The 11979-nt window shown below is 51.2% G+C and overlaps 1 protein-coding gene across 2 annotated transcripts in view; it reads left to right on the forward strand.

Moving 5' to 3' along the window:
• The window catches only part of PACC1 (proton activated chloride channel 1), a 30307-nt gene extending 18328 nt beyond the window's left edge, over positions 1 to 11979 (forward strand). For both annotated transcript variants that reach the window (XM_046684027.1, XM_046684028.1), the window contains exons 4-8: positions 617 to 768; positions 5444 to 5586; positions 6892 to 7036; positions 9216 to 9323; positions 11217 to 11979. In XM_046684027.1, the coding sequence (XP_046539983.1) occupies positions 617 to 768; positions 5444 to 5586; positions 6892 to 7036; positions 9216 to 9323; positions 11217 to 11378 (710 nt within the window). In that variant the 3' untranslated portion in view covers positions 11379 to 11979. The remainder of the gene's footprint in view (positions 1 to 616; positions 769 to 5443; positions 5587 to 6891; positions 7037 to 9215; positions 9324 to 11216) is intronic.

The following is an 11979-nucleotide window of genomic DNA, read 5'->3' on the forward strand; positions in this document are numbered from 1 at the left end:
TACTCTGTCTCTGGTCTCTTAGTGTCTCTGAGCTCCGCCTGGGTCTGGTGCCATGTGCTGCTCTCAGTGTTTCTGCCACTGAGGTCGGAGCAGCTCCTGTCAGGAGAGCCTTGGCTCAGGTGCCTTGGCTGGGGCAGAGGGAGGATTGTTGGGGTGCAACTTGCACAGGTGGAGCCCCCCGTCAGAGAAGGAGGTGAGAGAGAAACTGAGATCTGGGGAATCCCACAGCCGAGGGCCCCCCGTGATTGTGCAGGTGGGTGGCATTGCTGGGGGATTGGACTGAGCTAGGCTCAGTCACTGAGGCCCCTCGGAGTGTACAGAGCAGAGTTTTGAAGTGGGGGTTTCAGCGCAGGTGCTGGGGAGGCCGCATCCCAGGGCACCCCCTGCCTGAGGAGGGGTCATGTCCCGATTAGGATAGGGCTTTCTGAGGGCAGAATGAGAGGGGATATGGCTCCCCACCCTCTATAACCCTTTCCTTCTGCCTCCTCTGCAGTCACCCAGGGAGTCCTGAACTCAGGTTGTTGATGGGTGTGAAAAAGTGTACATGACATGGTTTTAGGGGTGTGGTCAGGGACTGTGACTTGTGACGTTCTTTTCCCTGTTTGCATCCCCCCAGGTATTGCCCTGTACCCTGGGCAGGCTCAGTTGCTCAGCTGTAAGCACCATTACGAGGTCATTCCCCCTCTGAGGAGCCCTGGCCAGCCAGGAGACATGAACTGCATCACCCAGAAGATCAACTACACAGACCCTTTCTCCAATCAGACCGTGGTAACTCCGTCTCCTCGAACTGGGTCTGGGTGGGCTGCTCTGTCAGCCCCGCCCTCCAAGGGCCCCGTCTTCTCTCTGCTGGGTGGTCTCACACAGTCCTTGCTGCGGGCCCTTGGCCCCCAGCAGACACGAGGCTGTGCCAGGTGGAGCTGCGGCCATTGCTGGCTTGGCTGCATTCAGGGAGGGCAGCGAGGCCTTCAGCCTTCTCGGAGTGACCGTCAGGGATTCCTGACCACGTGATAAGATCCTGTCCTTGATAGAAGGGTGAAGGGCTGCAGGGTGGGCCCAGGGTGACACAGTGAAGTGGGTTCTAGACTGCCTGCTCGAGAGAGTCGCTGGGCTACTTTCTGAAAATATAGGTTCCCGGGTTCCACATGAGGCCGACTGGACCATTTTTCATGGGCACGGGGCCTGGGAATCCATATTTTGAAATAGGCCAATGTAAAGAAGGAACAGGGTCCTGTGCGGGCCTGCGTCACCTGCAGCTCAGCTCGGCTGGGGCGTGGACGGGAGGGAGGAGCGGTGCCTGCACAGGGTTTTGAAGGCAGAGAAGGAATTGATTTACATCTTCTCCTTTTCATCTCATATCTTTGCTTCAACAAGGCTAGAAAGGGGCTGAGTAAAAGTTTCCCAGGTCAAAGAGAGGAAGGAAAGGTTTCTTAGGCAGAGGAACTCTGCACCAAGACACCGAGGAAAGAAACTGCATGTGGTGTTTGTGCCTCTGTGCAAGATTACAGTAATGGGGTGTTTCTGGAGGGTCAGATGCCCCCAGAAGAGCAGCGGGAGGCAGAAGCGGTGGCCGGATGAGAAAAGCACGTGGGTCGTGCTGCGGAGCACTTGCTCCTTTGGGCGATAGATAGCGAGCTGCCAGTGGGTCTTAAGATGAAAGAATCACACTAAGATTTTTTGTTAGTATGTTTACTCTAGGCTTCCTCGTAAAATCCTGCTGAAATGATTCCCACCCCTGCAAAAAAATAGAATAAAATATCAATAATAGCCCTGCAAACTAAGAAAGGGTATCCACCAGTGGACCAGAAATCTTGAGGAACTGGTGCAAAATATAAATAGCAAGTTCGGTTAGATTGATGGAGCAAACAAATCAGAGGAAACCTGTACCCTAAAGCAGATGCAGGAGAGGACTGTAGAGGTGAAAGCTTTCCTTCCACCTCCCGACTTTGAGCTCCTTCAAAGAGCGGGGCTGGCCGTGGGGTAGTGGTCAGGATAGTAACTACGGGACCACCTGCTCACTGGGCCTGCCACACCTTTTGCCCTCCGAGGGCACACAGGGCCACTGGGGACAGTGTTTGCTTCTGGGTAAAAGGCCCAGGGCTGTTTTCCACATAGGGTAACGGAAGGCTCACCGCTTGGGCATTTGGGACAGAGAGAAAGCAGCACTTGAGGCTGGACCTCCACAGTGGAAGCGAGGAGATCCACCAGGAGAGGGTCTCTTCCCGGAAGAGAAGTACTCGGAGAGCCCGGCCTGCTGGCATTCCCTGCCCACTGCCACGGAGCGTCCTCACAGTGAGCCCGAGGCGGGGCGAGCCTGTGAGAGATCTGCTTAGGAGGAAACCCACACCCCAGACCTACACGAGTCTAATCCATCAGAAATAAAGATGGAGAATTAAGGGTCATTAGACATTTACATGTAACCAACAGCATAGAAGAGAAGGACCCGGAGGGACAAATAGAGTGGAGTCAAGAACAGGGAAATGGAATATAATTTAAATGAAAAGCAAAATTTTAAAAAATTTTAATGAAGAGCCAGATAGACAATAGAAATCCCAGCTCTGTCCGTTCCATCTGTAAACCTGCTCACTGGGCGCCCGTGCCTGCTTAAATGGCCCAGCTGGTGCTGGCGTTCTGGATGTCCTTTCTTGGCTCCCCAGTTGAGTAGGACATTTACTAGGAGTCCACTGCGTTAGTTCCCAAACCCGTTTATGCCTGTTGTACTTGTTATAATAGTTACGTAATTTAGCTGAATATTATAAAAACCCATGAAATAAGGACAGAGAAGGAGAGTTGTTTCCGTGAAAACTAAGGTGATTGCAGTTACTGCCTCCAGCTCTGGGTGATGATTAGTGTTCTCCACCAACTTTAGATGTGGCTCCGCAGTCCACAGCCATAAACTAAGAGCGAAGTTCTCTGCTGCCTGTGCCCCAGGTCCCCCACCTTAAACCAGGGCCCAGCAGGGGAGGAGGAATAGAGATGCAGAGCAGAACTCCCGCGTGGCGAAGGGAAGAATGGGACGCGCACAGCAGCTACTCTCAAGGCAGCGATGAAGCCCTGCTGGGGGGACCTGGGAGATGTCCACCCTCAGCATGGAAGGAGCATCTTGCTGGAGACCTCTGTGTCCTCTGTGGCCCCTGGCCTTGCCCGCTGGAGACTCTGCCATGGCGGTGGTCCTCCGTGGCCGTGTCCGGAGTGAATTAGGAAATAGGCCCTTCCTGGGCTGCACAGCTGTGGATACCCACTTCCTGCTGCACAGTCAGGGGGCGGCTTGAGGGTGGACTTGGAGGCTGGCTTGTTGTTATTTTTCTCCTGCACCCCTCCCCTTTGTTTGCAGAAACGTGTAGGCTTCTGGCTGTTTGCGTGCTGTGGAGTCCATGTGAAAGTGACCCAGCCAGGGGTCTCATGTGGTCCTACCTCGTCCATCTTCAGATTCTCATTTATTTTTCTAGTCTCTCTTGTGCCCTCGATATAATCTAGTTAATTTTTACTGAATGCTTTGGTCTGGTACAATGAAGGTCACCACCTTTCTAGCCTGTGGGACCCGTATCTATTTCCTGGCCACCCGCCTTATTCCCCATGTCCAAATGTTAAGCTGATGCCTCATTTTAGGTGGTTGTTACCAGTTCCAGAAAACAACTTATTTATTGGTCAGAGAACAGGGTAAGCTACTGTGCAAAAACAGACACCCCGGACAAACACTGTGGCTGAGACGAGAGAGAAGTCTGTTTCTTTCTATGGGGATGGTCTGGGCATGCAGGCTGTGCCACACCGTGGGCTGCACTGCCTCAGGATGGTCAGCGATGGCTTCTGTCTGTCACTCTGCCATCCCCGTAGCATTGTCCTGGTCCTTGTGGTCAGCACTGGCTCGCCAGCGTGTGTACACGTGCTTGCTCCCAGGAAGGTGAGAAATGGAGGGCAAGCAGTTCCCTTTTAAGAGCGTGACACTGAGCTGTGTGAGTCACTTGGGCATATTCCAGGAACTCCGTCACGTGGCCACATCTGAGGCCAGAGATGAGGCTCCAGCAGGGCGACTGTGTTCTGCTAAAATCTGGGATTGGAGAAGCGGTTCTGGTTCTGCAGGAGGAAGTGGACGATGGAAACTGGGGACGGTTAGCATTCTCTGCTGCCACATAACGTGTCATGGCAAGGTTGAAAATAAATAGATGGACAGAGATCTCTTGAGAAAATGCAACAGTAACCAGAAGAAGTGGAGTGGCAATATTAATATCAGTTAAGATGGGATTCCAGGTGTAAAGAGTTAAAAGAGGACTGTTTAATATGGATTAGAGGCTCAACTCCACTTCTCTCCACCGGGAGGATGTAACAGTCATAAATCTTCATGTGCAGGACAGCATACTGTTTGTTTATTTTAGGAAAAACCTGTTAGAAATAAAAAATACTATCACCTTAGAGTGGGCCTAACACCTCTCAGAAATTCACAGATCAAAGACAAAGAGTAGTAAGGATGAGAAGTGAGTAGCACAGTTAATAAATTTAGAGCGAGTGTGTGTAATGCTTGTGCCTGACAGACTTCTCACTCTTTTCAACTGTCTGTAGAGCATTTATAAAAGTTGATGTAAAGATGTTTTTTCCCAAATTAATCTGAAGTCCTTATCATCACAGTTAAAAGTCCTGGTTGATTTTTTTCATGGAACTTCACACGCTTGTGTTAAAGTACATTTGGAGGAGCACAGGTACAGAATAACCCGCCGGGCTTGTGGAGGGGAGGAGTTACGTGGGGGGGACCCAGTCAGGTGCCAGCGCGGTGTGAACACCCGGGGTCCAGCCCACATCTTCGCATTGTTTGGAGAGTTGGAGCCCTGTGCACGCCGTATACAAAACTGGAAGCCAGGCATAGAGAGCCTCTAAATGTAAAAAAGTTTTTAAAAAAGTGCTTTAAAGTAGAGGAGCATATTGATATAATTTTGATATAATTTATGTGATTTGATGTAATATTGATATAATTTTCCTTTGCAAGCAAAACCCAGAAGATGTAAAGAAAAAGATTTATAAATTTCACTACAGCAAATTTAGAGCTTCATATAACAAATGGCATTAGAAACAAAGTTAACAGAAAAGCAACAGACTAGAAGGAAACATTGTACATATAACAGATGGAAGTTCATGTCCTTTCTAGATAAAGAGCTTCCATGGCCCAGCCAACCGATGAGAAAAGTGGACAGGGGACGAGGCGCATGCAGCTCTGGTTGGGGCACTAGACCCGGAGAGCTGCCCTGAGGGCTGAGCAGGAGGCAGGCGCCGACCTGGCTCCCTGAGCAGGAGGGTGTGGCCAGGGTCACTTTGGGGGCTGCCAGGGCGCTGAGGAGGTTTGGGCTTTCCAGTCAGGCCTCCAGGCAGACTCTGAAGTCTCTGTGCCCCAGGCGAGGGTCGGGAGCAGCCACGCAGCTCTCCCAGGGCTGAGATTCTGGCCTTTGTGTCTCTGCAGAAGTCCGCCCTGGTCGTGCAGGGGCCCCGTGAAGTGAAGAAGCGGGAGCTGGTCTTCCTCCAGTTCCGCCTGAACAAGAGTAGCGAGGACTTCAGCGCCATCGATTACCTCCTCTTCTCTTCTTTCCAGGAGTTCCTGCAAAGGTGGCCTTTTAGAGTGCACAGTGGGTTTGCTGTATACTCCATCTTATTCCAGCCTTGCACATCCCTGGGCTAGGGCGTGGGGGCGGGGACAGGGGAGCGGGGCTGCGGATGACCCACTGGCCCAAAGAAGGACCAACTGGAGAAGGGCCTCGGGCTCAGCTGGTCCATGAGACCCCTCACTCAGTTAAGTCTGGTGCGGGGGCTGCTCTGACTCCTGCACGCAGAGCTGGCCTCATCCGGCAGAGAGGTTTGGTCAGCCCGGTGCTGGGGCTCCTGAAGACAGGAGGGTGCAGCCTTGATCGTGTGGCCCCTTGAGGGCCGTCCTCCCCTGTGCCAGGTTTCCCCTGCAGGGTCTGGGGAACTGTGTCTGCCCCTTGCTGAGTGCTTGGTGTGTGTTAGCCACACGTTTCTAATATGAGGATGACAGCTCCTGTCTGCCATGGAGACACGCCATGGTGCCATCTCTAGGGCCCAGAGTGCTCATTGCTCATTTTCTGCATGTGCCTGAGTCGAGGGTGACTCGGTCCCCGTGGGTCCTGTGGAGCCCTGGGGCTTCATTTGGAGGAAGTAGGGAGGCAGCCACAGCAGAGGAGAGGCAGCTTCCTCTGCCGTTCACACCAACACTGCCCCGTCCTTCCTGTTCTGGAGCTTGTGAAGCCTCCGCCTTGGCATCTTCTGCCCTCTTGGCCACTTATTCCCTCTTCTTTCCCCGCTTGAAGCTGGCCTGTGTCACCTTACCCCCATGCCCTCTGTGTGCTCTTTGCGTGAGCTTCCTTAATACTGCACTGCCGTTTCCACTTGCTTGTGTGCACTTGATGATCTTGCTGCACCTCCACCACCCCAGGCAGACGCTGTGGGTGTTCCATCTGGCTGGGAGTTCCCCAAGGAACTCTCTTCCCCTCTCTGAGCCTTCCACCGGGAGGCTGACAGGCCAGGGAGGGGTCCTCAAGGTGCTGACGTCCAGTGGTCTCCGAGTTGCCAGGAGCACTGTGCTGTGGGGCGTGTCTGCAGCCTTCAGTGCCCATGGCCCTGGGAGCAGGTGGTGGGAACGAGGGGGCAGGAAGGAGGAGGAATTCTCCCATTGGGAGCTTCAGGGATCGCGTTCTTGCCTTGAGCTGAGTGATTTAGAAGCCTCACCATTTAGAAGCCAGGAAGCAGAACTTGGAGAAGCAGCAGGGAGTAGGCAGCATCCTGGTGGTGCCAGCAAAGAAACCGGCTCGAAGTAGGGGCTGGAGTTTGTCTGGCCACGTGTGAGTCCTGCTGTGAGGCCTGACTGACTTGGTCCTTTCTTCTCTGTCCTCCAAGCCCAGACAGGGTGGGCTTCATGCAGGCCTGTGAGAGCGCCTATTCCAGCTGGAAGTTCTCTGGGGGCTTCCGCACGTGGGTCAAGATGTCCCTGGTGAAGACCAAGGAGGAGGACGGGCGGGAAGCAGTGGAGTTCCGGCAGGAGGTGGGTGGCACTGGGTTTGCTTTGCACTGCCAGTGACTCTCCCCTTGCATCTGGGGTGGAGGGAAGCTTCACAGAGGAGATGACCTTCCGCAGGGTCTTAAGGGTTGGGGAGACCGTCATCATGATCAGCAGGGACCCCATGGCAGGGGTTTACGTGTTCTTCCCAGGCCCTTTCCCTCCGTCACCGCTGGTCCTCACAGAACACAGGGGTGCAGAAACCTCTGCATTTTGCAGAGTGCGTAACTCGCCCAGCTGTATCTGAAGCTGGAGCCTGTGTCCTTAGCCTGCACCCCCTGGCGCTCTGAGAGACGGGCAGCTGCAGAAAGATCAGTTATTTGCAGGGAAGAGAGACTTGCTACAGTGGCCCCTAAACTGTTGCACGCGCGTGATGATCCACTGGGATGCAGGAGGGAAATAGTAGCTTGCTTTTTGTGTTAATTTTTTATCTCATCCTTTTTCTGTTTTTGAATGTTTAAAAATGCATGTAACATTAGAACAATGATAGTAACGTCACATCACTTCTAAGAAAGTTATAAATATGTTGGGTACATGCTCAAAATTTTTATTAATGGGAAGTGTGATCAAAAAGTCTTCAGCCCACTGGCCTGGAGCCAGGAGATAGGCAGGGAGTTTCTAGCCGTGATCCCGGTGACGCATGGAGAGGACCTTGGAAAAAGCAAGTGAGGATGGGGGGATGGGACGTTTTGGTTGCCTCAACAGGGCTGTTTGTCAGTCTCCCCCAAAAGCCAGGCTGCACACCCACCTTGGGGGCTTCTGCCTTGGCAGTGGCTCTCCGCCCTCCTGTGGCCTCCACACCCAGAGCCTGAGCGTCCCGTGTGTCAGTGGCTGGGGACCTGCAGAGGCAGAGAGGAGACGGGGCTCTTCTCGCCCCCTCTGCTCCTCCGCAGAGGTGGTGGTGCATTTGGGCTGGACTCTGAGGGGCAGCACTGGAGAGGGCTGGGTTGGAGGAGAAGGAGCTCCTCCAACTGACAGGGCCATGATGGGCCAGAAGCTACGCGCTCCTCCAGCTCTGCCCCTTCCCATGTCCTGGCTCCTGGGACGACTCTGGATTGGAGGCCTTTGGGGAGGGCTAAAAGCCAGTTTTCTGCAAGACGACTGGCGCTTTTTTCCTGCCTTAAAAGGCGACAACCCCCCTGGCAACAGATCCTTAAAATATTCCTATTTTGTAAGATAACTGTCATCTCCTGGATTTTTACTCCACACTTTTCTCCAGGAACTCCAGGTCCCTTCTCATCTGGCCCCACAACAGATGAGAACAGAGACTCAGTGTGTTCCCCTTACAGTCGGGTGTGACCCCAGTGGACCCCGGCTCTCCTGGTGGTTCCAGCTGTGCTCTGAAACCAAGGGGGCCACAACCCCAGTGGACCTCTGCATTTTAGATTGCTTTATGTGCCGTTCGTTGTTGTCTGAATTGGAAGTCTTGGTGGGGCACATGAACGCTTTTGAACAAAAATTTTAAATGTTTTTACATTGTTTTAAAGCTTAAAATTCTTTCATACGTATTGTTTCATTTGACCCTCACCGCCCCTCCGTGAGGTGGGCATTTTGTCCCGTTTTATGAGTGGCAAAGCGCAGGCTCAGATCAGATGATGGACCCAACCCTCTGGCCCGGGGCTGGGCTCCTGCCTCTGGAACCTGTCTGCTCTCTGTGACGCCACGCAGCCGCTTTAGTAACCGAGAACCAGACCTTAGCGAACATGCCTACGACGCACTTACAGGAAACGCTCAGCTGTGGGGACCTGTGAGGTGGTGCTTTGTTCCTGTAGACCAGAACGGTTGAAATACTCAGCTCTTAAGATCAAGTATTTTGAAATTTGGGATTTTTATGGCATTTAATTGTGAGTCTTATGCAGTACTTTTAATATGGTTTAATCACGACTACAGATACCTAATGAGATTTTGGTAACCATCCAAAACACTTCTTGTACATCCCAGATCCTAGCCATTTCCCCCGAAGAACTATGGAAACCAAGACAAGACAAAGTCTTGTCTCTGGTACCAGTTGCAGAAGGGTTGTGTCTATGAGATTTTTGGCTCTCTTCCTCCAAAACGTCGTGTGAGGAGAGCCAAGGTCTGAGGCCCCCTACCCTCTTTTCCCATGGGCCGGGCAGGGGAGGGCACCGAGGCGGTAACACTGCTCTCTCTCCTCTGTACCTAGACGAGCGTGGTTAACTACAATGACCAGAGGCCAGCTGCCGAGAAAAGTGCTCAGTTGTTTTTTGTGGTCTTCGAGTGGAAAGACCCCTTCATCCAGAAAGTCCAAGATGTGAGTATTACTTAAGATGATGAGAGCAGACTCCCTGGCCTGAGCATTTGGGCTCATCCTTGCAGGCCCTCCTCCTCTCTCCTAGCCCAAATCAGTTTGTTCTTCATATTTATGATGTTCATGCTCTGTATTTTTTTTTTTTTTAAGATTTTATTTTTTTCCTCTTTCTCCCCAAAGCCCCCCAGTATATAGTTGTATATTCTTCGTTGTGGGTCCTTCTAGTTGTGGCATGTGGGACGCTGCCTCAGCGTGGCTTGATGAGCAGTGCCACATCCGCGCCCAGGATTCGAACCAACGAAACACTGGGCCGCCTGCAGTGGAGCGCGCGAACTTCACCACTCGGCCATGGGGCCAGCCCCTGTATTGTTTGTTTAATCTTGTCTTCGTCACTTGACTGTTGTCCTCTGAAGGTGGGGACCTTGTTTTTGTTCACCGTGACTTATCTGGTGCCCAGCAGAGTGCTCAGTACAGAGGAGCTGCTTCATAGTAACATTAATCAAATGAACTGAGTAGAAAGCATGAAGCTAACGTCTAGATTACTGCTGTTGGAAGCCATTCTTTAGTGGTTCTCTGTAGGATAAGAATCCTCATTATTTGTTCTAAGTCAGAGCAGAAAGGTACAAATAAAAAATTAACAGAGCCTCAGTTAATGCTGAATTCTCAGACTCACGGTTTCAGAAGGGAAGGAATAGTGGCACAGCTTTGCCAAAGGAACATTTGTGAGACACCACCAGAGCCAGTCCAGAATCTAATCCTGACTGGCCTTTAGATGATCACAAAATGCCCTGATATGGTTATGGCTCCGGGGAGACTTTCTCGCAGGGCTGAGACTCGAACAGGGAGGGGCTCTTTGACGTGGATGGTTCCATTAGCACCCGGCACCACTCTCAAGGCCACGTACGAGCAGCCACGGGCAGAGGCTTCCTGAATCAAGACTGGGAGGAAGAATGAGCACCTTCAGCTGCTCATGTCAAACCTGTGATCAGACAGTTTTTAACCTACTGTATTCAGTATGAGGTACCTATTTTGGGCCAGGCAAAGCCCCATGTTTGAAGCCTGCTTCCCTTGCATTGTCACTCAGCTTCACAATAGTCCGAAATAGTGCTGGTGGCATATAGCCATTTTGCATGTGTGAACCCCGAGGCTCAGATTGTCTCAGTTCTTCCTGCTAAACTGGGACTTAAGTGCTGTGCATTTATCATGCTGGGAACTTAGAAATCCCAGAGACGGCCTCAGCCTTACAGGGCTTAACTTTGAGTGAGAGAGCAATCTCCAGCTGTAAAGGGACTAATTCCAGACAGTAAGTAACTGCCAGAGGAGTTTGCGGGATAAATCTCTGCTGAAGTCGAGAGGGTTTTGGCTTAGTGGTCAGCATCTCTGAGGAGCCCTGAAGGAGTGGTAAATCTAGCCTGGAGGACAGCGTCCCAGGCAGGGCAGTCCGAGGGCACGGCCTGGAGCAGGAGTCCGTGCGCTGAGCGGGGGAGGAGAGACAGTCATTGGACTGGAGGGGAGAAGTGCAGGAGGACCCGACCTTGACATGGACTGCACATAGTTTAGGGGAAATTTGTCTCAAAGCAAGGTCACTTGTAAATTAGGCCAAAAATTTAAAGCTCAGTGCTGAATACCTTATTTGTGCAGTGCTTTTTTGAAAAACAAATTTTTTCTTTCAAGATCACTTTATTATAGGGAAGGATTAGTGTTTTTCTCCTCTGAACTGTGGCCATTGAAGGAATAGTCTGAACCAAGTACAGAGTTTTGGCAGTTTTGGAACCCAAATGTTTTTCTTGTCACCCCAGTAATTTGGGGCGAGGGGCTCTTGACAGTAACACGAGTCTCACCCAAGAATCAAAATTGAAGCAAACTAATAAACTCATGCTGGTTTCTGTTTTACAGATAATCACTGCCAATCCTTGGAACACAATCGCTCTTCTCTGTGGGGCCTTCTTGGCATTATTTAAAGCAGCAGAGTTTGCCAAACTGAGTGTGAAATGGATGATCAAAATTAGGAAGAGATACCTTAAAAGAAGAGGTCAGGCAACGAACCACATAAGCTGAAGTTGCCTGTGTGGTTCACAGAACCGCCTCCGTCGATGGAAGTCTTCATCGCTTCCGCTTTGATGGACCGAGTACCAGCAATCCTGTACTCACTCGAGGAACCTGTCTGCTGGGAGGGACAGCCTGTCAAACCGCAGCTTCTCACCTGGCACCAAAAGAGGCTGTTTCGAGCCTAACGGAACAGATCCAACGGATAACCTAAAAATTATTTAAGTATTTAAATTATTAATGAACATTTTTGACATACGATGTATGAATGGGGTTTGTGGAAGATGGAATTAGATACATATCAAGTTTCCAAAGCTTTGTGAAAGCTGCCTTTCCTCTTATTTGGTTTGGTGTATAGTGAAGCTCTAACAGGATAATTAAGGGTCTGCTTTTACCTTAGGTTTTTTCCCCTGAGGTTTTTAAAGTCGACGGAAGAGAGTGATTTTTTCCCCCCAAATCCTGATCCTCCGGATGTGTAGGTCGTGTTGGAAACCTGTGCACTGTACACAAAGGCAAAAGCCCCGTGTCTCTGGCATCATCTGCCGTTTACATTGTCCAGCCTCTGACAAGCTCTCTCATTTGTAAAATATTAAAGGAGTCTTTTTTAAAGCTA

The sequence above is a fragment of the Equus quagga genome, chromosome 13 (assembly GCF_021613505.1).
Source record: "Equus quagga isolate Etosha38 chromosome 13, UCLA_HA_Equagga_1.0, whole genome shotgun sequence".
Lineage (NCBI taxonomy): Eukaryota > Metazoa > Chordata > Mammalia > Perissodactyla > Equidae > Equus > Equus quagga.